General features: G+C 38.5%; 2 protein-coding genes across 3 annotated transcripts in view; one reads left to right on the plus strand and one right to left on the minus strand.

Moving 5' to 3' along the window:
- Positions 1–270: 270 nt before the first annotated feature.
- On the minus strand, positions 271–5,116 carry LOC127430634 (stromal cell-derived factor 2-like). Its single transcript, XM_051680530.1, has 3 exons — positions 4,882–5,116; positions 2,849–3,045; positions 271–2,336 (listed from the first exon to the last, which is right to left on the minus strand). The coding sequence occupies exons 1-3, from the start codon at positions 5,054–5,056 to the stop codon at positions 2,040–2,042; spliced, it is 669 nt and encodes a 222-aa protein (XP_051536490.1). The 5' UTR covers positions 5,057–5,116; the 3' UTR covers positions 271–2,039.
- A 182-nt stretch (positions 5,117–5,298) lies between these two features.
- LOC127430633 (transcription elongation factor SPT6) overlaps positions 5,299–21,770 on the plus strand; it is a 33,343-nt gene continuing 16,871 nt past the window's right edge. The window contains exons 1-18 of one of the 2 annotated variants that reach the window (XM_051680528.1): positions 5,299–5,460; positions 9,995–10,105; positions 10,255–10,416; positions 10,658–10,731; positions 10,889–11,063; positions 13,255–13,339; positions 13,470–13,725; positions 13,834–13,935; positions 14,044–14,157; positions 14,259–14,348; positions 17,365–17,507; positions 17,690–17,838; positions 17,920–18,030; positions 18,221–18,350; positions 18,549–18,699; positions 19,090–19,244; positions 21,117–21,309; positions 21,425–21,564. In XM_051680528.1, the coding sequence (XP_051536488.1) occupies positions 10,006–10,105; positions 10,255–10,416; positions 10,658–10,731; positions 10,889–11,063; positions 13,255–13,339; positions 13,470–13,725; positions 13,834–13,935; positions 14,044–14,157; positions 14,259–14,348; positions 17,365–17,507; positions 17,690–17,838; positions 17,920–18,030; positions 18,221–18,350; positions 18,549–18,699; positions 19,090–19,244; positions 21,117–21,309; positions 21,425–21,564 (2,330 nt within the window). In that variant the 5' untranslated portion in view covers positions 5,299–5,460; positions 9,995–10,005. The remainder of the gene's footprint in view (positions 5,461–9,994; positions 10,106–10,254; positions 10,417–10,657; positions 10,732–10,888; positions 11,064–13,254; positions 13,340–13,469; positions 13,726–13,833; positions 13,936–14,043; positions 14,158–14,258; positions 14,349–17,364; positions 17,508–17,689; positions 17,839–17,919; positions 18,031–18,220; positions 18,351–18,548; positions 18,700–19,089; positions 19,245–21,116; positions 21,310–21,424; positions 21,565–21,770) is intronic. The other variant, XM_051680527.1, reaches the window with a different exon arrangement.

A 21,770-nucleotide genomic window follows, 5' to 3' on the forward strand; every position in this document is an offset into this window, starting at 1 on the left:
ATCAAAGTTTGTCATATTTAAACAAAAATACTGTTTTTCAAGACCTGAATTAGAATGTGAACGCAGCCTGAGGTAATATACTTTAGAGGCTTTTCAATAAAGAATATTACAAAAATCTTATCAATGTGTTCCTCTCCATTGTTACTTCGTTGATATAACTGTGACATTGTACACTAACAATATAATATATACCAAGAAAAACACAGTACGTAAATTTGACCCCTACCATGTAAAGAGAATAATGGTCACCTTAATATATCACCATATCAAGAAATGGTAACCCAACATGAATCAATGCCATTTAAGGTGTAACCTAAATTTTACTGCATCTATGTGTAATTATCGTAGAGGTCTGGGTCTATGTTAAAAAGGCATGTCTTAAAATGTGTTTTGATTTCAACTACAAATTCAGAACAGAGGTGAATGACTTTCAGTGGCACTTAAAAAATATAGTTACTTCTGGTATGTAGGATATCACCTTACTATGAGAAATATACTTTATTCCTTGCATGAAACATGCTTTTCCTGAATATTGCAAGTCTAACACTGAAGTGTGTACAATACTAATGCCTGTTTCAAAGCTTTTATCATGAGTGAGATGGCTTCCTTTAAAAAAAACAGCCTACATCTTTACGTAGTGCAGCACCACATAATTGCAGGAAGTTATCTGAGGTAACAGTAACATTTTTCAAAGTAAATGATGTTAATACTGTTGCAATATTTACATTTGAATCACACTTTACCACCACTGCTGTAGTGTTTTCACTCTAAAGATAAAGTTAGCATAGAGCAGGGTTGCTCAATCATACCCCTAAAGTTACACTTCAAAAAATTATAAAAATATTCTGGCTTCAATACAAGTTAAGCTCAATCGACAGCATTTGTGGCATAATATTGATTAATACAAAAATATTATTTATTAATCATAATATTGATTAATACAAAAATATTATTTTTCTTTCAAAAAAATAATATTTTTTTTAATCTGGGTTACAGTGAGGCACTTACAATGGAAGTGAATGGGGGGCAATTTTTGAACATTAAAATACTTACTTTATAAAAAGTATAACTACAAGACATAAAGGATATCTGTGTACAAACTATTTTAGTGTGATAAAATCGCTTGATAACCTTTTCTGTGTAAAGTTATAGCCAATTTTACAACTTTCTTGCCATGACGATGTTATGTCAACAAACCCTAAAACCTTAAACTGTAAAAATGACTTTTTTTTTTTTTTTTTATGTTTTAACAGAAGAATTAATGCAAGTGCTTTTATAATATTATAAGCGTCACATTTCTGCCTTTAAACCCTCCAAAAATCACTTCTATTGTAAGTGCCCAACTGTAGCCTCGACTTTTGCTTTTTTTTTTTTAAAGAAAAGGAGGGACGAGTTGAAATACATTATGCCACAAATGCTGTCGAATGAGCTTAACTTGTACTGAACCCGGAACATTCCTTTAATTAGCTTGTTCAGGATGCAGAATTAATCTCGACAGATAAATGACTTGATTGACATTACTTGACTATTAACCTCACAGATTTTAAATAGTTGTTGACCTATGGTCTGACTGTAAAATCAAATGTAATATTCTATAAGATTCATTTATATTGTATAATAATAGTAGAATAAGCAGTCAATTTTCTAATAAGAGAGCAAAATATGTTCAAACCACAAATTTGGTTAGAACACTGTTGGTGTCAATCTTTTGCTCAGCATTATAATTATGAGATTTATAAGATTATGGAATTCATATTGAAAAAAGTTTGAAAAGCTAACAGTGCTTTCATTCTGCCATGCAAAACCCGAAAATTTTATTTTAAGCCTTGAATGAAAAGCTTGATTTTCTGTCCACACTTCATGTTGACTGTGCACTATGAAATCATTTACTTCAAGTATTAATTATGTCATGTTTTTTGGAACAGCTCAGTGTTCCTCTTACGGCCCAAGGCAGGATCATTAGGTAAGAAAGAAAAGGTAGAACACTTGAACTCTATCAAAAGTTTAGCATGTTCAGCTCTCTTGCATGATGTCTTCCTTTAAAACTCTGTGTGTAGTGGGCTGCTGAAATCCCTGGATCCACTCTCAATCGGTTTCATGAAAACGCCCTCCATTGTTCTCCAGTAGCTGTGTGGGCTGCTGATCATCATGCCATGCACTTCTCTCTGGCCGTGGATGGGTCTGCCATACTGTTCGCCTGTTACAGACAACAGAGCGTCAGTGGCAGTGTGACGGAACCGAACGGACTCGTCACGCTGCCAAATTGAGCCTGCGCACAGAATGGTCCACTCGTCGAGATGGTCACCCTCACCATTACCCCCAAACGCACTGACCTCCTGAATGGAAAGAGTGACATTTGAACTTGGATCAGCTTTAAAGGGATAGTTCACCCAAAAACAAAACTTCTCTCATTTACTCCCCCTCATGCCATCCCAGATGTGTATGACTTCCTTTCTTCTGCTGAACACAAACAAAGAATTTTAGAAGAATATTTCAGCTCTGTATGTCTTTACAATGCACATGAATGGTGGCCAGAATATTGAAGCTCCAAAAACCACATAAATGTAGCATGAAAGCAATCCATACAACTCCAGTGGTTAAATATGTATCTTCTGAAGAAGTCAATTTATTGTAAAAAAAAGATGTAAATATTGTAAAAGATGTAAAAATCTTAATTTGTGTTCAGCAGAAGAAAGACAGCCCTACACATCTGGGATGGCATGAGGGTGAGTAAATGATGAGAGAAATTTCATTTTTGGGTGAACTATCCCTTTAAGACAATGTGTGACAACAGTGGCTTCTCAATATTGAGTTGTTCATTAAAAAAAAAAGGAAAAAAATTGTAAACCTGATTTGAAGACAGAGGGGATGTAAAGTAGTGGCTGTGTAAATTGCGGCCCGTGTTGACATGGGTAAGGCGAAAGTTCTGTCCACACTTTACAGGAGTCCCTCGATTGCATCCAGCTTCACTACTGCCCCGCACGCTCCAATAACTGTTACTGTCTTCCACTGCAGTCACACCTGTCACTGACTGCTGACCACTACCTGAAAATTTAAAACAATCATGCATAGTTCACCCAATAGTTGGGAATAGTTCACCCAAAAATACAAATTCTCCCTCATGCCATCCCAGATGGCACTTTCTTCTGTTGAACACTGATGAAGATTTTTAGGAGAATATTTCAGCTCTGTAGGTTCATACAATGCAAGTGAATGGTGACCAAAATTTTAAAGCTCTAAAAAAGTACATAAAGGCAGCATAAAAATAATCCATACAACTCCAGAGGTTTTATTTGTGTACGCGCATGCACATTAGATAGACAAGCCGGGAAAATAGCATTTTTTTTTGCGTGATCTGAGGTAAAGAAACACAACTTATGATACCGGTGTAGTCAGATTTTACTGCTGATTTTAAATATGTTCTCTGATCATAATCTTGACTAACCATTTTGGAGATTTCGGTCTTTCCCCATTCAAGTACATAGGAGCTGTACTTGTATGCTGCTTGTTTACATAGAAAAATAGCTGCCCTGCCTGCACAAAGATGGCCACCAAGTGGACTGACTTGCTTTGAAAGGGAATTTGGCGCTAGATGGCGCTATAGAGTGCAACAGTCTGGTTCTGGAAGTATTTATCCCACAGACGAATTGATTTTCAACGATAACTTATAAACCTTTAGAGGCAGATCTACTGCGAGCTACGAGGTTATTCATCGATGGTATATGCTTCCAATGAACAACATTCATGGTAAACAACTACATTACCCATGGTCCAGCAGAGAAAGCTACACCAATCATAGAACTGCTGCAAACAAAGCCCGCGAAACATGCCTCAGAGTGACCGCCCACTCCCATGACAATCGAGTCGGTGTCTCTTCACCCTTAAACTACTTATCTATTTGTACATATCGGAATATTTTGCAATAAACGTAAAATATATTGTTTATATACCTATAATCAACAACCTAAAATCAATAGCTATATATATATTCCCATCATTTTTTATTCAATGATATCTTTCAGAACGCTTCATGGGATTGTAGTCCGTGCCCTCATGAAAGACGGTAAGTACACAGCCTTGCCTTTGTCTTTTTGTCTGATTTTCAAATACTTTTTTGTCTCGAAACAAAGTTTGTGATGTTGTGATTCACCTCAGAGCTGGTGGTTTGGTTCATTGCTTCCAACTCTTTTATGAAGGATTTTATTAAAAGTCTATGGAAGAAATGAATGGGGAAAATGCTTCCATAAGCCAGAAGGCTGAAAAAGTGGGTAAGCGCTGTCGCACTCTATAGGAAGTGTAATCGAGCTTGAAATCATGATCGCCAAGAGACTGCTGATGTCAAGTTTTATAGTGAAAAAGGAGTTACGTTTTGGCCTGTTCTCACCCAAAACCAATTGGATCGCTTCAGAAGACATACATTAAACCACTGGTGTTGTGTGGACTACTTTTATGTTGCCTTAATGTGCTTTTTGTAGCTTCAAAGTTTTGGTCACACTTAAACTGCATGGACCAACAGCGCTGAGATAATCTTCTAAAAACTTAATTTGTGTTTAGCAGAAGAGAGAAAGTCATACACATCTGGGATTGCTTGAGGGTGAGTAAATGATGAGAGAATTAAATTTTTGGGTGAACTATCCCTTTAACAGCTCACAAACAAGAGGGTGTATGCTACAGTTACAGGTGAATCTCATTCGAAAAATGGGTTGTCTTGTTCCACGTTGCAAACTTGTAATAAAACACAGCTTTTGAGTCTGACCTGAGTGTTCAAGTTAAATATAATATACATGACAATTGTTAAATTAGACTCTTTAACATATCCAACATTCAACATCACTCCCAAATGTATGGAACGAGCAGAATTCATGTCTGATAGTCACTCACCAGACCCATAGCGGACATCATGAGAGTGTAATCTGACGTTGTGTTTCACGTTGAGCAGCTTCACCACCGACCCGCACGTCACAAAATCCATTTCTCTGCAGGAGAAGAATGAAAGCATACATGACAATAACACTGTTACAGGCAAATGGACCCTCAAGAACCTCAGCCCGTCCATAACTTAAGCTTTTGAACGAGCCCTACGCATAAATAAATCTTTAAAAATCATAGATGAGGTCACATGGACAGATTAACGACAGAAACAATAGAGCGCCATCTAATGTGCACCCCCGACATGCAACCCTTGTCAAAAAACAAAAAAAACAAAAAAACATTACACATAGTTACACGTACTCATACCACAAACGTCCACAACATAATAATATCTGCTTCATATTGCCATAAAATGTTAAATAATAATTCAGAGCGGAAGATAAATCTGATGTTTACCGGAAGCAGAATCTCTGATATAACCCTCAGCCATTTTTTGTTGTCACCAACAAGCAGCTTGAAAATTGACGCTTCTTTCTTCATCTCAGCGCTTATTTTCACGTCTTTAATCGAGCTGCCTCGCAAGGGAACGTAAGTGAGCGTTCGTGCTGGATGTTTAATGTCTGTCTGCTGTTTTATAACGCCGTATATCACATCTGTTGTTGTTTTTCTTAGTTCTCTTGTTAGCATGAGGGCCTTGATCTCATACTGTGCTGCGTTAGAGAGCCCTTCCATGTTTACATAAAAATAAAAAAAAACCCCTGTTTACTGTTTACATATAATTCGTCTCTGGCAATAGGCTTACATTTAAAATGTTTACACGTTTTAAGTTCCTCTTAAATTCCTCGTCTATGGATAATATAGCTAGTCGTATAGGTACCATGTTCGGCATCATGGTGTGTTGGTTTTGATAGCTTACTAGGCCTGGTTTTACGAAATCAATATTCAGATGTTATGTCTTCAAATTAATATAAACAAGTAATGTTTTGACAATCTAGTGCAAGAATAAAATATTCAAGGTAAACTGCCAATAAAGTCGATTTTTTGAGATATGATCCTGACAGTCTTTTTTTTACTTGAAGACATGTGTCAGCGACATACTCTTTAAAACTGATTCTGATCTGAATGTTGCTGATAAGGACAGGAGATCTGAGTAGTTTTATCCATTGGTAGTTAGCTGTAAATGCTGTTGCTGACTGTGCTGTGGTTTTCTTAGAGGCAGATTATGAGACATACCATTAGTTTTTGTTTTTTTCTTCAGTCAATCTAAATGTAATACAATGCATTCAGAAATTATTCAGACCCCTTCATTTGTTTTTCACATGTTATGTTGCAGCCTTGTGTTAAAATGCTTTATTTGTTTTTTCACATCAATCTACAGTCCATACCCCATAATGACAAAGCAAAAAAAAAAAAAACAGATTTTGATTACTGCAAAGTTTTTACAAATAAAAACTGAAATATCACATTTGACAAGTATTCAGACCCTTTGCTATGGCACTTGAAATTTAGCTCAGGTGCATCCCATTTCTCTTGATCATCTTTGTGGTGTTTTTACACTTTGATTGGAGTCCACCTGTGGAACATTCAATTGATTAGACATGATTTGGAAAGGCACACCTGTTTATAAAAGATCTCACAGCTGAAAATGCATATCAGAGCAATAACCAAGCCATGAGGTCAAAGAAACTACCTGCAGAGCTCAGACACAGGATTATGTCGAGAGACAGATCTGGGGAAGGCTTAAAAAAAAATACATTCGGCTGCATTGAAGGTTCCCAACAGCATAGTGGCCTCCATAATTCTTAAATGGAAGAAGTTTGGAACAACCAGGACTCTTCCTAGAGCTTACCAAACTGAGCAATTGGGGGAGAAGGATCTTGGTAAGAGAGGTGACCAAGAACCCAATGGTCACTCTGGTTGAGCTCCAGAGATCATGTGTGGAGATGGGACAAACTTGCAGAAGGACAACCATCACTGCAACACTCCACCAATCTGGGCTTTATGGCAGAGTGGCCAGATGGAAGCCTCTCCTCAGGTTCAGTGCTAGATACATCAGGGCTCGATGGCCTGGGGCCAGAGTGAGAAAGATTCGGACCAGTTGCTAAAACTGTCACTTGCCCGATCGGGCCAGTGCTGCATTTATAACATTAGTGCAAGCAAACATCAAGCGAGAGAGCACAAATATTTATCTCGCAAAGACGCGCAAATGCATAATATACTGGACGCGCCAAGGCACAGTCGTGTGCACGCACAAGATCGTGCAGACACAGAGCGCACTCTCCTAGCACTGTCCTCGCTCTTTTCCAAGTGTCTTAGCAGCAGCTATTACCAATGTGTAGAACATAGCAGGATAAAACCCACTTAATGAATTTCGTAGTGGGATTTAACGTCTTGTGCAACACTAAGTATCCCCGCACATTCCGTGTTCAAAATGCGCGAAATCCCCCCTTTTTCGTTTTTACATGTTTTTGAAAATTAGTAATCCACACATTGGAACACACAAAATCAACAGTTTCTTTTTATTGGACTGAAAATCCATGTCTCTCCGTGCATGTCTCATCATCATCTCTCTCCAAGCAGCGTAGACTGTTTAACGTGCATATGCTCTCATAAAGTGACAGAGCGCTAGTTTTATTCCCACTGTAAAAAAATGTGTCTCATTAATTCGCCTTTAGAGATGAAGCGCCGAATGAGGCGTAATAAACTTTGTTAAACCCCAGTTATACACGTGTCTGGAAATCACAAGCTGCTCAATATCCAAAATGTAAGTATACATTTAATTAGGTAATGTTTCAAAACGTAAACATTAATTCAACATGATAATGCCGTTTGATATGAAAAGAAGCAAGATCACTATGGCTATTAGGTTATTATTATCATGCGCTGTTCAGCTGCAAGGTGAAGATGAATATTTGAAACAGTCTACTTCATATCATCCTCACAACACACCTGTTACATGTCTAATTTCTGGACAATACAGGTATTTTTGTTTTTGTTCTTTGTATATCAGTCAGTGTTGGTCTTGTTTGGGTTGTCTGATTTCATGTTATATACACATTGTTAATTCACAGATTAGGCCTAATATCTACCTACTGTATATTACACATCACAACCGATTTAATATCAAGTCTGTTCTCTCAGCCAATAATCAGATCTTTAACTCCGTGGATAATCTTTGATCCTTCTTGTGAAAACACTACACATGGGCAAAAGTTGCATGACTAAATGAGTGACAGAAAACTCATCATCTCCTCCACAGAACTCTTGGCTTAAAAACACGTGTAAATGGCAGAACGGCTGAGGTTAATATGATGTATTTATGAATTTATATCTGTAAAGCACATATATGGGATTACATAAGGCATAAATCATATCTTGCAAATTATAAATGTGATTCAATTTTGGGGGACATTGTATTTTTTTCTTTCTCCCCTTTATCTCCCCAATTTGGAATGCCCAATTCCCTCTAAGTCCTCATGGTGGCGTAGTGACTCACCTCAATCTGGGTGGCGGAGGACGAATCTCAATTGCCTCTGTGTCAGAGACCATCAATCCGCGCATCTTATCACGTGGCTTGTTGAGCGCGTTACTGTGGAGATGTAGCCCATGCTATTCTCCACGGCATCCACGTGGAGAACACATGCCCCACCGAGAGCGAGAACCACATTATAGTGACCACGAGGAGGTTACCCCATGTGATTCACCCCTCCCTAGCAACCAGGCCAATTTGTTTGCTTAGGAGACCTGGCTGGAGTCACTCTGCACGCCCTGGATTCGAACTCGTGACTCCAGGGGTGGTAGTCAATGTCTTTATTCGCTGAGCTACCCAGGCCCCTGGGGGACATTGTATTAAAAACATAAGATATGTAACAAATATTTATCTTCAGACATATTTTTTTAAAGCCATGATGGTAAAAACAGCTATTTGTCATTTTTGTGTTGGGGCCAGTGAAAAGTTTGGCAGGGCCAGTAAAAATCTGAAGCATTGGCCTAACCGGGCCAGTAGAAAAAAATTCTTGGCATTGAGCCCTGCACATGAAAGCCCACTTGGAATTTGCAAAAAAAAAAAAAAAAAAGCACCTAAAGGACTCTCAGACTGTGAGAAACAAGATTCTCTGGTCTGATGAAACGAAGATTGAACTGTTTGGCCTCAATTCCAAGCGTCATGTCTGGAGGAAACCAGGCACCGCTCATCACTTGTACAATACCATCCCAACAGTGAAGCATGGTGGTGGTAGCATCATGCTGTGGGGGTGTTTTTCAGCAGCAGGGACTGGGGAACTGGTCAGGGTTGAAGGAAAGCTGAATGCAGCAAAATACAGAGATATCCTTTATGAAAACCTGGTCCAGAGCGCTCAGGATCTCAGACTGGGCCGAAGGTTCACCTTCCAATAGGACAATAACCCTAAGCACACAGCCAAGACAAAGCAAGGCTGGCTTAGGGACAACTGTGAATGTCCTTGAATGGCCCAGACAGAGCCTGGACTTGAACCCAATCGAACATCTCTGGAGAGATCTGAAAATGGCAGTCCACCGACTGTCCCCACCCAACCTGATAGAGCTTGAGTGGATCTGCAGTGAAGAATGGCAGAAATTCCCCAAATCCAGGTGTGCAAAGCTTGTCACATCAAACCCAAAAAGACTTGAGGCTGTAATCGCTGCCAAAGGTGCTACAACAAAGTACTGAGTTAAGGGTCTGAATACTTGCGTCAGTGTGATTATTATTATTATTATTATTATATATATATATATATATATATATATATATATATATATATATATATATATATATATATATTTGCAAAGTTATCAAAAATCTTGAGTCAAATAAGGGATGGAGTGTAGATTGATGTGGGGAAAATATAAAGCATTTTAGCATAAGGCTGCAGCATAACAAAATGTGAAATAAATGAAGGGGTCTGAATACGTTTTGAATGCACTGTATGTCTGTGTAATGTGTGTGTCAGAGCAAAATCACACTTTGTAAGCCTCTGAATTGCCTGTCCTTTCTGATGGTAACCCATTCAGTGCCAAAACATTTGATACAGTTATGTAGGCACATCAGCGGCACATCATGTGTTTTTTTATTTTTATTTATTTTATTTTTTTTTCTCTCATTCAGGCCTTGCAAACATGTCTGACTTCATCGACAGTGAGGCTGAGGAGTCAGAGGAGGAGTTTGAGGAGAAGGACCTGAAGCCCAAGAAGACACAGAGATTTATGGAAGATGATGGTAAGATGTTCCTTAAAAGACTTAATGCCAAATCCTACAGAGGGCGTGGATACAATCAGAAAGCCTGCTTTAGTTTGCAGTGTTTACCTTACATTACATGATTTGACCCAATACTTAATTTTACATGTTTGTGTTTCTGATGTCTCCAGAAGAGGAGGAAGAAGAGAATACTGAAGATCAGGATGAGCACGGTAACCTGAGAGGACTTATCGATGATGGTGATGTGGAAGAGGAAGTAGGCCATGTAGAGCGAAGCGGGGGAGAGGACAGTGACTCTGGTGAAGAGGTCCGTCATCGCCGCAGGAAGCGAAGTAAGTTACTCCAATTATAAAGCATGTCCCATCAATGGTTGAGTGGTCCAGTAGTGGTGCAAAACTTCTCAATGCTCAAACCATTACCTCATCTATGAGGTCTGAAATATAATTCCAAATGGTTTACAAAAGTAATTTGCCATCATAAAATCTCCTTCAGGTGCTTTGTGTGTTAGAGTCTGATGTCAGTTGACTAGTGAACATGTTGTTCACATTAAGGATGTGCATTCATGTTCATCAGGTTATGATGACTATCTGGATGACGATGATCTGGACCTCATCGAGGAGAATCTGGGAGTGAAAGTGAAAAGGAGGGTAAGTCACCAAATTACTACCTGTACTGAATCTTTGAAAGTTGACATGTTCAGAAACTTCTGACAGCTAAACTTTATTTTGTCCAAGTTTGAGTTACAATTTGACTTGTGAAAACATGTCTTACTAAAACTTAAAACATTCTGTTGTGTGTGTTCAGAAAAAGAAATACTCACGTGTTAAAACCATGGATGATGAGGGGGAAGATGATGACAAAGATCAGATTGCTGGTGAGATCTTCACTGGGGATGGAGATGGAGAGGTGGAGGAAGGAGAGGCTGTGGACACGCTTCACCCAGGGGAGGAGGAAGAGGAGGAAGAAGATGAGGAATCTGGTAGAAAAGACAATACTTCTACTCATTTTATATATACACAGTACTGTGCAAAAGTTTTAAGCATTTGTGAAAAATGTTGCATAGTAAGGATGTTTTCAGAAATAATGCCATAAATAGTTTCACTTAATGTCATACAAAGTCCAGTAAACATAAAAAAGCTAAATCAATATTTGGTGTGACAACCTTTGCCTTTAAAACAGCACCAATTCTCCTAGGTACACCTGGACACAGTTTTTCTTGGTTGTTGACAGATAGGATGTTCCAAGCTTCTTGGAGAATTCACCACAGTTCTTCTATCTATTTAGGCTGTCTCAATTGCTTCTGTCTCTTTATGTAATCTCAGACTGACATGATGTTCAGTGGGGGGCTCTGTGGGGACCATGCCATCTGTTGCAGGGCTCCCTGTTCTTCTATTCTAAACTTTTCTATTTGCAAAAGTAATGTTTGGGAGTCTAACATTTGTAATTCCTATTGACACACTAAAGCTAAAGATATAAATAACCATCTTAAGACAAACGCTTTTGTGAAACATCTTATGTGCCCAAGTCATTTTCACAGTACTGTATATACAGTTGAAGTCAGAAGTTTACATACACCTTAGCCAGATACATTCAAAATAAGTTTTTCACAATTCCTGACATTTAATTGTAGAAAACATTCCTTGTCTTAGGTCAGTTAGGATCACTACTTTATTTTAAGAATGTGAAATGTCAAAATAATAGAAGAGAGAATGGTTTATTTCAGCTTTTATTCCTTTCATCACATTCCCATTGGGTCAGAAGTTTACATACACTTTGTTAGTATTTGGTAGCATTACCTTTAAATTGTTTAACTTGGGTCAAACGTTTTGGGTAGCCTTCCACAAGCTTCTCATAATATGTTGCTGTAGTTTTAGCACATTCCTCCAAACAGAACTGGTGTAACTGAGTCAGGTTTGTAGGCCTCCTTGCTCGCACACAATTTTTTTAGTTCTGCCAAAAATTTTCTATTGGATTGAGGTCAGGGCTTTGTGATGGCCACTCCAATACCTGGACATTGTTGTCCTTTTTGCCACAACTTTGGAGGTATGCTTGGGGTCATTGTCCATTTGCAACTGAGCTTTAACTTCCTGGCTGATGTCTTGAGATGTTGCTTTAGTATATCCACGTAATTGTCCTTGCTCATGATGCCATCTATTTTGTGAAGTCCCTCCTGCAGCAAAGCACCCCCACAACATGTTGCTGCCACCTCCATGCTTCACAGTTGGCATGGTGTTCTTTGGCTTGCAAGCCTCACCCTTTTTCCTCCAAACATAACGATGGTCATTATGGCCAAACAGTTCAGTTTTTGTTTCATTAGACCAGAGGACATTTCTCCAAAAAGTAAGGTCTTTGTCCCCATGTGCAAACTACAAGCTGTAGTCTGGCTTTTATGGCAGTTTTGGAACAGTGGCTTCCTTGCTGAGCAGCCTTTCAGGTTATGTTGATATAGGTTTTAAGTTTTACTGTGGATATAGATACTTGTCTGCCTGTTTCCTCCAGCATCTTCACAAGGTCCTTTGCTGTTGTTCTGGGATTGATTTGCACTTTTCGCACCAAACTATATTCATTTCTAGGAGACAGAATGCGTCTCCTTCCTTAGCGGTATGATGGCTGCATGGTACCTTCAGGCATTTGGAAATTGCTCCCAAGGATGAACCAGACTTGTGGGGGTCAACAATTTTTTTTCTGAGGTCTTGGCTGATTTCTTTTGATTTTCCTATGATGTCAAGCAAAGAGGCACTGAGTTTGAAGGTAGGCCTTAAAATACATCCACGGGTACACCTCTTATCAGATGCTAATTGTCTAAAGGCTTAACATCATTTTCTGGAATTTTCCAAGCTGCTTAAAGGCACAGTTAACTTAGTGTATGTGAACTTCTGACCCAGTGGAATTGAGAGAGAGACAATTAAAAGTGAAACAATCTGTCTGTAAACAAATGTTGGGAAAATTACTGTTGTCATGCACAAAGTAGATGTCCTAAGCGACTTAACAAAACTATAGTTTGCTAATATTAAATCTGTGGAGTGGTTCAAAAATTAGTTTTAATGACTTCAACCTAAGTGTATGTAAACTTCTGACTTCAGCTGTGTAGTATGTAAATTACATTTTTGATATGCTTTTGAGAATTCTGCAGAGTTTTGTTTTAAGTTATTTTGCTTTGATCTTTACAGATATAGATGATTTCATTGTGGATGATGATGGACAGCCCATAACATCAAAAAAGAAGGGAAAGAAATTCTCTGGCTACACTGATGCGTAAGTGGGGTAAACTGAAAATATTGTTTTATTTATGGTAAAATTTACTTCCTTCTGTAGTATGATGGTCTTTGTATTGAATCCCTGATCAAAATGACCTTCAACCCTCTATGACTTCCTGACATTCCAGTGCTCTGCAAGAAGCTCAAGAGATTTTCGGGGGTGATTTTGACTTTGCTGAGTTCGACACTGAGGTGTACGATCATGCAGAAGAGGAAGAGGAGGATCAAGATGATGAGTCATGGGATCGGCCGAAAAAGCAGACAAAGAGGAGAACTGGCCGTCGTAGCATTTTTGAGATCTATGAACCCAGTGAGCTGGAGAGCAGCCACATGACTGACCAGGACAATGAGATCCGCTCTACAGACATGCCAGAAAGATTCCAAGTAAGGATCTATGTTAGGCTTCGGCTTACAGTATGTTGCCTAAATGCTTTAGGTGCTTCCTTCAGTTTGTGTGGATGAAGATGTTTCATAGTCTCTTGTGACTTGCAGTTGAGGGCCATCCCTGTGAAACCTGCTGAGGATGATGAGCTGGAGGATGAAGCTGAATGGATCTACAGGAATGCCTTTTCCACACCAACCATCTCTATGCAGGTAAAAACTTTAGTATTTGTATCACAACAGCATGACTTTCGTTTTGGACAATGCAAAACCATCCATTTCATCTTCTGAGCTTCTACTTGATGGTGGTTTGCATTCTAGGAGAGCACAGATTACCTGGATCGTGGGACAACCACCAATTTTAGCAGGAAGGGCCCTAGTACCATTGCTAAGATCAAAGAGGCCCTAAACTTTATGAGGAACCAGCACTTTGAGGTAAAGTCAAGGAACAAACCAGAGTATGGTACAAATGCTTGACTGAAGGATGTGTGGTTTTAACGTAGACCTGCCTGCTCATGCCATCTTCAATTCCACAGGTCCCCTTCATTGCTTTCTACAGGAAGGAGTACGTGGAACCAGAGCTAAACATTAATGATCTATGGAAGGTGTGGCAGTGGGATGAGAAGGTATTGGAAAATCAAAGCTGAATGTTCTTAAAGTGCATCCTGGTTGCTAGGGCTGGGTATTGATACAGATTTCCCAATTAAATTCTGATTCACAAGCTTTCGATTAGATTTCGATTTAATATAAATTTATATGGATATATTTCAGTTGTAATGTCCCTTTTGCTTACATATGAAATAAATTATTTTCCAACTAAAGCTGTTAATTATTCAGGGGACCTTCTAACTATGTACATTATATCTTAGTAGTTTTTCATCATTTTGGTCACATTTTGGCTTTTTAAAAATGAACAAATCCATGTATTCAATAAATAATACTGTATATTTGCTATATTATTTTGTTACATTTTTATTGTTTAATAATATTTATTATTATGTGTACTATTTACATGATTTGTTTAACAGGTGCTAAAACAGGTACTGTCTCTTTAAAGGGATAGTTCACCCAAAAATGAAAATTCTCTCATCATTTACTCGCCCTCATGCCATCCCAGATAGGGCTGGGCGATATGACGATATATATCGTGGTGACCGATATAAAGTGTCAGTCAATAGAGATTTTGCTATATTGTGATTATGTAAATGTGTACATGTGCACAGCATGGGCATCTCTATCTGTGGGCAGGGCTTCACGTGAGACTGAGAGAATTGAAGAAACATGGACAGAGTTTTTCCAGCATTGAAAATTTTTCTACGGCTGCCCAAGCAAATTTAATGACCTTCATTGCGCGTTTGGCACTTCAAAAGCACTAAATATTCTTCTCATCTGACACACGAATGTTTCACATGACTGTGGTGCGCACTGTCTCTGGAGCACCGAAGTGCGCGCGAATACAGCAGGCTGTCCAATATTTGCGCTCCAGAGACAGGAGAACTCCGAGCAGGATCACTCGTGCAACTCAAATCATTATTGACCCAGGAAAACCCTAAATGGAGAAATAAATCTCTACAGAATGGGATGACAGGTGTGACATCTGTGGTGTGGGTTCACAAAAGCCAGCACAGAGCAGAAAAATTGAATCTGCAGACTGTGTCGCACATTGCTATAATCACTCGTAATACAAGCAATCTGTTTTTCCACCTCAAAATGAAGCACGCAAAAGAATATTATGAAAGCCAAAAGATGAATTCTGCAATAATTCTGTAATTTATTTATTTTGCAAGATGTGATATTTATTTGATAATTATTTTCTTCAAGAAGTGTTTATTTTCGTTGTTTTTTGTTTTGTGTCTGTGTTTTATTTTCTTTATCACATTGCTTTGAGAAGATCTTAAGTTTCTTGAGGAAAGTTTGTAGTAGTAATAATAATAATAATAATGGTCAACAACATTTCAAACTGAAATGTGGCATACTGTGAAATTTAGCATTTTGGTAAGGTACATTTTTGATAATTTGTTTTTAACTTTTTGTTTACTTTGACATTGTCTTGTTCCAAATTAAGAGGAAGTAATTTTCATTTATAAAGTGTTTAATTCACTGACTGGAGTTCCAAAAATAGGCATTACAATAAGGTAATTTAATATATAAATCAATTTTTATTATTTTACAGAAAACTTTTACGATATCGTGATATATGATTTTGGGCATATCACCCAAATCCCAGGTGTGTATGACTTTCTTTCTTCACCAGAACACATTTGAAAAAAGTAGAAAAATATCTTAGCTCAGTAGGTTATTAAAATGCAAGTGGATGGTGAATTTGAAGCCCCAAAAAGAACAGACAGTCAGCATAAAAATCATCCATACGACTCCAGCAGTTAAATTAATCTTCTCTCTTCTAAAGCGACACAGTCGCCTGTGGTGTGAAAAAGTACTTTTTTACTATAAACCATTGCTTCCGGTCAGCAGCAGAATGCGCATTCATGAGAGTTATGAGTTCACGTGGTCTCTCGTGAAGTATTTGCGTTGCCATATTAAGGTGAAATCTCACGTTTTACTCTCGGTTGAGACATCCAGGATAATCACACAAACACACCATTGTGAGTAACAAATACAGATCAAAACCAAAGAAGTTACTGTACAGTATTACCTCCTACTTGGTTGTAAACAGTGCTGCTCTTCCGGGTGTGCGCTCGTGCGTCTGTTCTCACGTGAACATGCCAATGCGATTACATAACACGCATACTGCTGCTGACCAGAAGTGATTGCTTATAATTAAAAAGTACTTAAATATTGATCTTTTTTGCACCAAAAGCAATCGTGTCTCTTAAGAAGATATTAATTTAACCGCTGGAGCCATGTGGATGACGTTTCTGCTGACTGTCTGTTCTTTTTGGAGCTTCAAAAGTCTGCTCACAATCCACTACTGAGCCAAAATATTTTTCTAGTTTTCTTCACATGTGTTCTGCTGAAGAAAGAAAGGCATAGACACCTGGGATATCATGAGGGTGAGTAAATGATGAGAGAATTTTCATTTTTTGGGTGAACTATCCCTTTAACAAAACTGGCATTTCTGGAAAGAGCGTCTGTATTTGAGCGAATGTTAACGAGAGAGACTCGAACGGCTTTCTCATCTTTGGTATGCATGATTATAATTAAATGTTTATTTTTTGTTTTTGATCAAAAACTGACTGTAGAGAACAAAGTGTATTAAAAGAGACATTTTTCAATGACAAATGGGTCGCGTGGATCTTGTCTTTGGACTCATTACACGGAACAACTTTTACTCTCAACATGCAGTGAAAGGATTTTGCTGCTGAATACTCCACTACTATACTACACAATCACTGGTGAGTGAAATCTAAACATTTACCAGCAAGTTGCCAAATATATATATATTTTAGTAGCATAGCGTGAAATTTGGTCACAAATGGTAGTAAATTCCTCATTGTATTTTAGGGTTGCGCATATAGTAAAAGATCGATTCTAGGATTTTAGAATCGATAGCGAGATCATTCAAATGAAGATTGCGATGCATTGGAAAATCAATATTTTTACCCACCCCTACTGGTCGCTCAGTTCTTTGTTTTAATCGAAAGATCAAATTATCATAATGTGGCTGTTTACGCTTTTCCGTAGTGGACCCAGCTGAAGACCAGGAAGCAGAATCTGACACGTCTTTTCCAGAGAATGCAGTCTTATCAGTTCGAGCAGATCTCAGCTGACCCAGACAAGCCACTGGCCGATTCGACTCGTCCCCTAGACACTGCTGATATGGAGAGGTGCAGTATGTGTTCAAATGGGTCTGTTGCTGACTGGACATGCCACTGGTTCAGTTTTGCTTGAACAATGTGCTGCCTCTGTGGTGCAGAAAGCGTTGGCCATTTAAGATTTCAAACATTATTTTTTTATTTTTATTTTTTGTTTATTTTGTCCTTGTCACTTTTTCTTTCTACATTGACAGACTGAAAGATGTCCAGTCTCTTGATGAGCTGGGGGATGTTTACAACCACTTCCTGCTGTACTATGGCAGAGACATTCCTAAAATGCAAAACGCAGCCAAGGCCACCAAGAAGAAACTGAAAAAGATCAAGGAAGTGTCAGAGGAAGATGGTACTGCTTGACTTGCCCTGAGTTGCTTTAAATGTCAATGCTCCCCCATGCATTGGGCTGACACTGTTTTTGGTCTGCTAGGTGAAGAGGCAGAAGTGGAGGAGGAAGAGGAAGAAGAGGAGCAAAAGGGGCCAGATTTGAAACTAGCCTCCCGCAGAGATATGTACAGCATCTGCCAGAGCGCTGGCCTTGGTGTGTGCATCTCACAAATACTGTTTAAAATATATTTTACAATTGAGACAAACCTGATAAGTGTCATTTATAGCCATTTCTTAGGACTCACAATTGAGTTAGACCTTAAATCAAACTTTATGCTATGCTAAGTCTCTGCAGCATATGTCCTTGTGTACTTATTGTTTATCTTGTCATTACCTTCCCTCAGATGGTCTTGCAAAGAAGTTTGGTCTCACCCCAGAGCAATTTGGAGAGAACTTGCGAGACAGTTATCAGAGGCACGAAACTGAGCAGTTCCCTGCAGAGCCTTTGGAGCTGGCCAAGGACTATGTGTGCAGGTAATTAAATAGCCCAAACTGTAAAGTTTCTTTAAAAATAGACAAAACAAAAACAACTTTTTTTTTTTTATTTCAATTGCATCAGTAAGTGCTTAATCAACAAGCCATGTTCTGTGGTCATGAAGTCTTTAACCCACTGCGCATTGATTTGAAAATATAGCAATTTGCTTTAAATCATACAAACTCCTGTTTTCTTAGCCAATTCAACAGTCCTGAGGCTGTTCTGGAAGGCGCTCGCTACATGGTGGCCATGCAGATTGCCCGTGAACCTCTGGTCAGGCACGTGCTCAGACAGACCTTCCAGGAAAGGGCCAAGATTAACATCAAGCCAACTAAGAAGGGCAAGAAGGTTGGTACATAGGGTTTGTTACAAAATAAACAGACCTGCCTTATAATATGAAGGGAGAGCTAGTATTCAACCATTTTGTACTAACATTTTGTGTTATGTTCATCTTCTGTTTTGTTGCTTGACCATATTTGCCTCATCAAGGAAAGGGTATTAGCAGAATAGCAACCTACCCACCCCAGCAGAATTTGCTTAGAGATGTGAATTTTATTGAGTTGTGGCTTTAGCTAGAAAGTTCAATTGATGCATTTAAGTGCTTGCTGTAGGCATTGTTTTAGACCTTTTAGTGAACTTGTCCTTCTATTCCAACCCAGGCTGAACTGTTGAACTGATGGTGCCAATGACTGTATTGTGAGTAGTTCCACATCAGCTAATGTCTGTCACGTTTCCCAGGACATTGATGAGGCACACTATGCCTATTCTTTCAAGTACCTGAAGAACAAGCCTGTGAAGGAGCTCAGTGGAGATCAGTTCTTGAAGATGTGCCTGGCTGAGGAGGAAGGCCTGCTTTCCATAGACATCTGCATTGATCTTGTGGGAGTCAAAGGGTAATGCTGTGTCTTTAAAACATTGGTTTCATCTAAGATACCAGCGTAAGTTCAAAGCCTTTCACAATATTACAACATTCCTGAATCCACTAATAGTTAAAGGAATAGTTCACCAAAAAAATGAAAATTCTCAATTCATCATTTACCCACCCTGATGCCATCACAGATGTGTATTACTTTCTTCTGCAGAACACAAATGAACATTTTTAGAAGAATATTTCAGTTCTGTAGGTCCATACAATGCAAGTAAATGGTGACCAAAACTTAAAAGCTCCAAAAAGCACACAAATACAGCATAAAATAATCCATATGACTACAGTGTGACTTTAATCCAAGTCTTCTGAAGTGATTCAATCAGTTTTGGGTGAGAACAGACCAAAGTGTAACTTTTTCAATATTAATCGCAGTCTCCTTGGCAATCGTGATTTCAAGCTTGATTACACATCCTTGCGCATACTTCAAGCACTAGGATGTGTAATCGAGGTTAATCATGATGGTGCCTATAGACTGCAATGGCAAGATGTACAGTGAAAAAGTAGTTATATTATTGGTCTGTTCTCATCAAAGACCGCTTCGTTTGCTTCAGAAGACATACATTACCACTGGAGTCGTATGGATTACTTTTATGCTGCCTTTATGTGCTTTTTGGAGCTTTAAAGTTTTGGTCAACATTCACTCGCATTGTACGGACCTACAGAACTGAAATATTCTTCTAAAAATCTAAATGTTCTGCAGAAGAAAGAAAGTAATACACATCTGGGATGGCATGAGGGTGAGTAAAATCATTTTCATTTTTGGATGAACTATTCCATTAATGAGTTAAGAAGTAACATATATTGAATTCTAAAGGCTGATTTATGCTTCTGTGTTGAACCTATGCCATAGGCTCCTTGTAGTGGCCAACGCGTTGGGTTGCATTTATAGTTCTGTGTTGGTGTGTCGGCATCGCTCTGAGTACACAGCCAAAATGCTAAGAATATGTTTTATAAATAAAAAAAAAAGCAGTGACGTTTCTGGATTCAAAAGTATTTATTAAATTATTGTAGCATCAAAAATGATTTCAAAGGATGTGAATTTGTTGAAATGTGGGTACATATTATTTATTATAGATGTTGCCAGAAAATGCGAGGAAATTACTGTACGTTTGCTCTCGAGTCGTTTAAATTATAATAAATAACTATTTTGGCATACATTTGACATTCCGTGCTGAAAAAGAAATCATCAAATTAATTTATAACTACTCGCCTGAATAACACAAAATGTGTGTCGTTTTAAAGACTTTACAATGCAGGCAAAATAGCCAACTCTTACCAGGTGCTTTTTAATTTGCTGACAAATTAGAAGTGATCTGTTTCCATTACTTATGAAATATGATCATTTACTGAACACATACTGTCAAACATATGGCCAAATCATTGTGCCGATCGGAAAGGTTGCAAGTAGAAAACACATTATTTCACTCCCATATCAAATTAATATCAAGTAAAACTCTGGAGAAAAAGCTTTTAGGGTATCTAAGCTGTAAACAGAGCTAGTAAGCTTGTAACTTCATGAAACACAAACAAAAATAAAAAAAAACAGCAGATGCCCCAGATTCAGACAATTGCTTTTAATAGTCACAAAACAAATACAATGTGATATGATGCACAGATATGAAAATAATCTTGGATAAAATGCAACGCTACCTTTGTCATCCTTGTTATCATCCTGGGAGGCGGTCTCTGGTTAAAGTGGACAAATCATAGCTGTTGCGGTCTGCATAACACGAAGTCACATTTTTGAAGATGTGCATGTCAGGCCATGGCAGAGGCTGTAGGTTTGACGCAGAAGTATAAATCAGCCTTAAGAGTGTTCTCTTTGGCTTTTCTACAGGTATGGAGATCAGACCTACTTTGATGAGATTAAACAGTTCTACTACAGAGATGAGTTCAGTCACCAGGTGCAGGAATGGAACAAGCAGAGAACGCTGGCCATTGAACGAGCCCTGCAGCATTTCCTATATCCTCAGATGGCCAAAGAACTCAAGAACAAGCTCATCGCAGAAGCCAAGGAGAATATCGTGAAGGTGGCACATATTGATTGCATACCACATATTTCCCTAGAACCCTACCAAAAGCACTTTATGTAGCGAAATGTGGTCTAAAACATACGGGCATGTCTCTTTTGTATGTGTGGAACAGTCATGCTGCAAGAAGCTGTATAACTGGCTGAAGGTGGCACCATATCGGCCTGATCAGCAGGTGGAGGAGGATGATGACCTTATGGATGAGTCACAGGGAAAGGGTATCCGTGTGCTCGGGGTGGCCTTTGCTTCTGGCAGGTATGTATATGTACTGTTACAAGTAAATAAAAAAACAAATTAAAGTTAAGAAGTTTCTCCTCAAGTTGATTTAAATGGCTGGTAAGAGCATGTATTGCTTAAAATTGGCAAAAATGAAAGTGTCATTTACTCACCCTCATGTTGTTTCAAGCCATGTTGTTTGCATGGAACACAAAAGCAGATGTTAGGCAGAATGATAACCTCTG

This window comes from Myxocyprinus asiaticus, chromosome 40, assembly GCF_019703515.2.
Source record: "Myxocyprinus asiaticus isolate MX2 ecotype Aquarium Trade chromosome 40, UBuf_Myxa_2, whole genome shotgun sequence".
NCBI classification, from domain to species: domain Eukaryota; kingdom Metazoa; phylum Chordata; class Actinopteri; order Cypriniformes; family Catostomidae; genus Myxocyprinus; species Myxocyprinus asiaticus.

What these genes read in the sequence shown, in the direction of transcription:
- LOC127430634 (XM_051680530.1), bottom strand. Translation starts at nt 5,056, where the DNA reads ATGGACGGGCTGAGGTTCTTGAGGGTCCATTTGCCTGTAACAGTGTTA. An exon ending in TGATGTCCGCTATGGGTCTG is followed by an intron (nt 3,046 to 4,881) that starts GTGAGTGACTAT and finishes TTAAATTTTCAG; the next exon opens with GTAGTGGTCAGCAGTCAGTG. An exon ending in CCCCTCTGTCTTCAAATCAG is followed by an intron (nt 2,337 to 2,848) that starts GTTTACAATTTT and finishes CTTTCCATTCAG; the next exon opens with GAGGTCAGTGCGTTTGGGGG.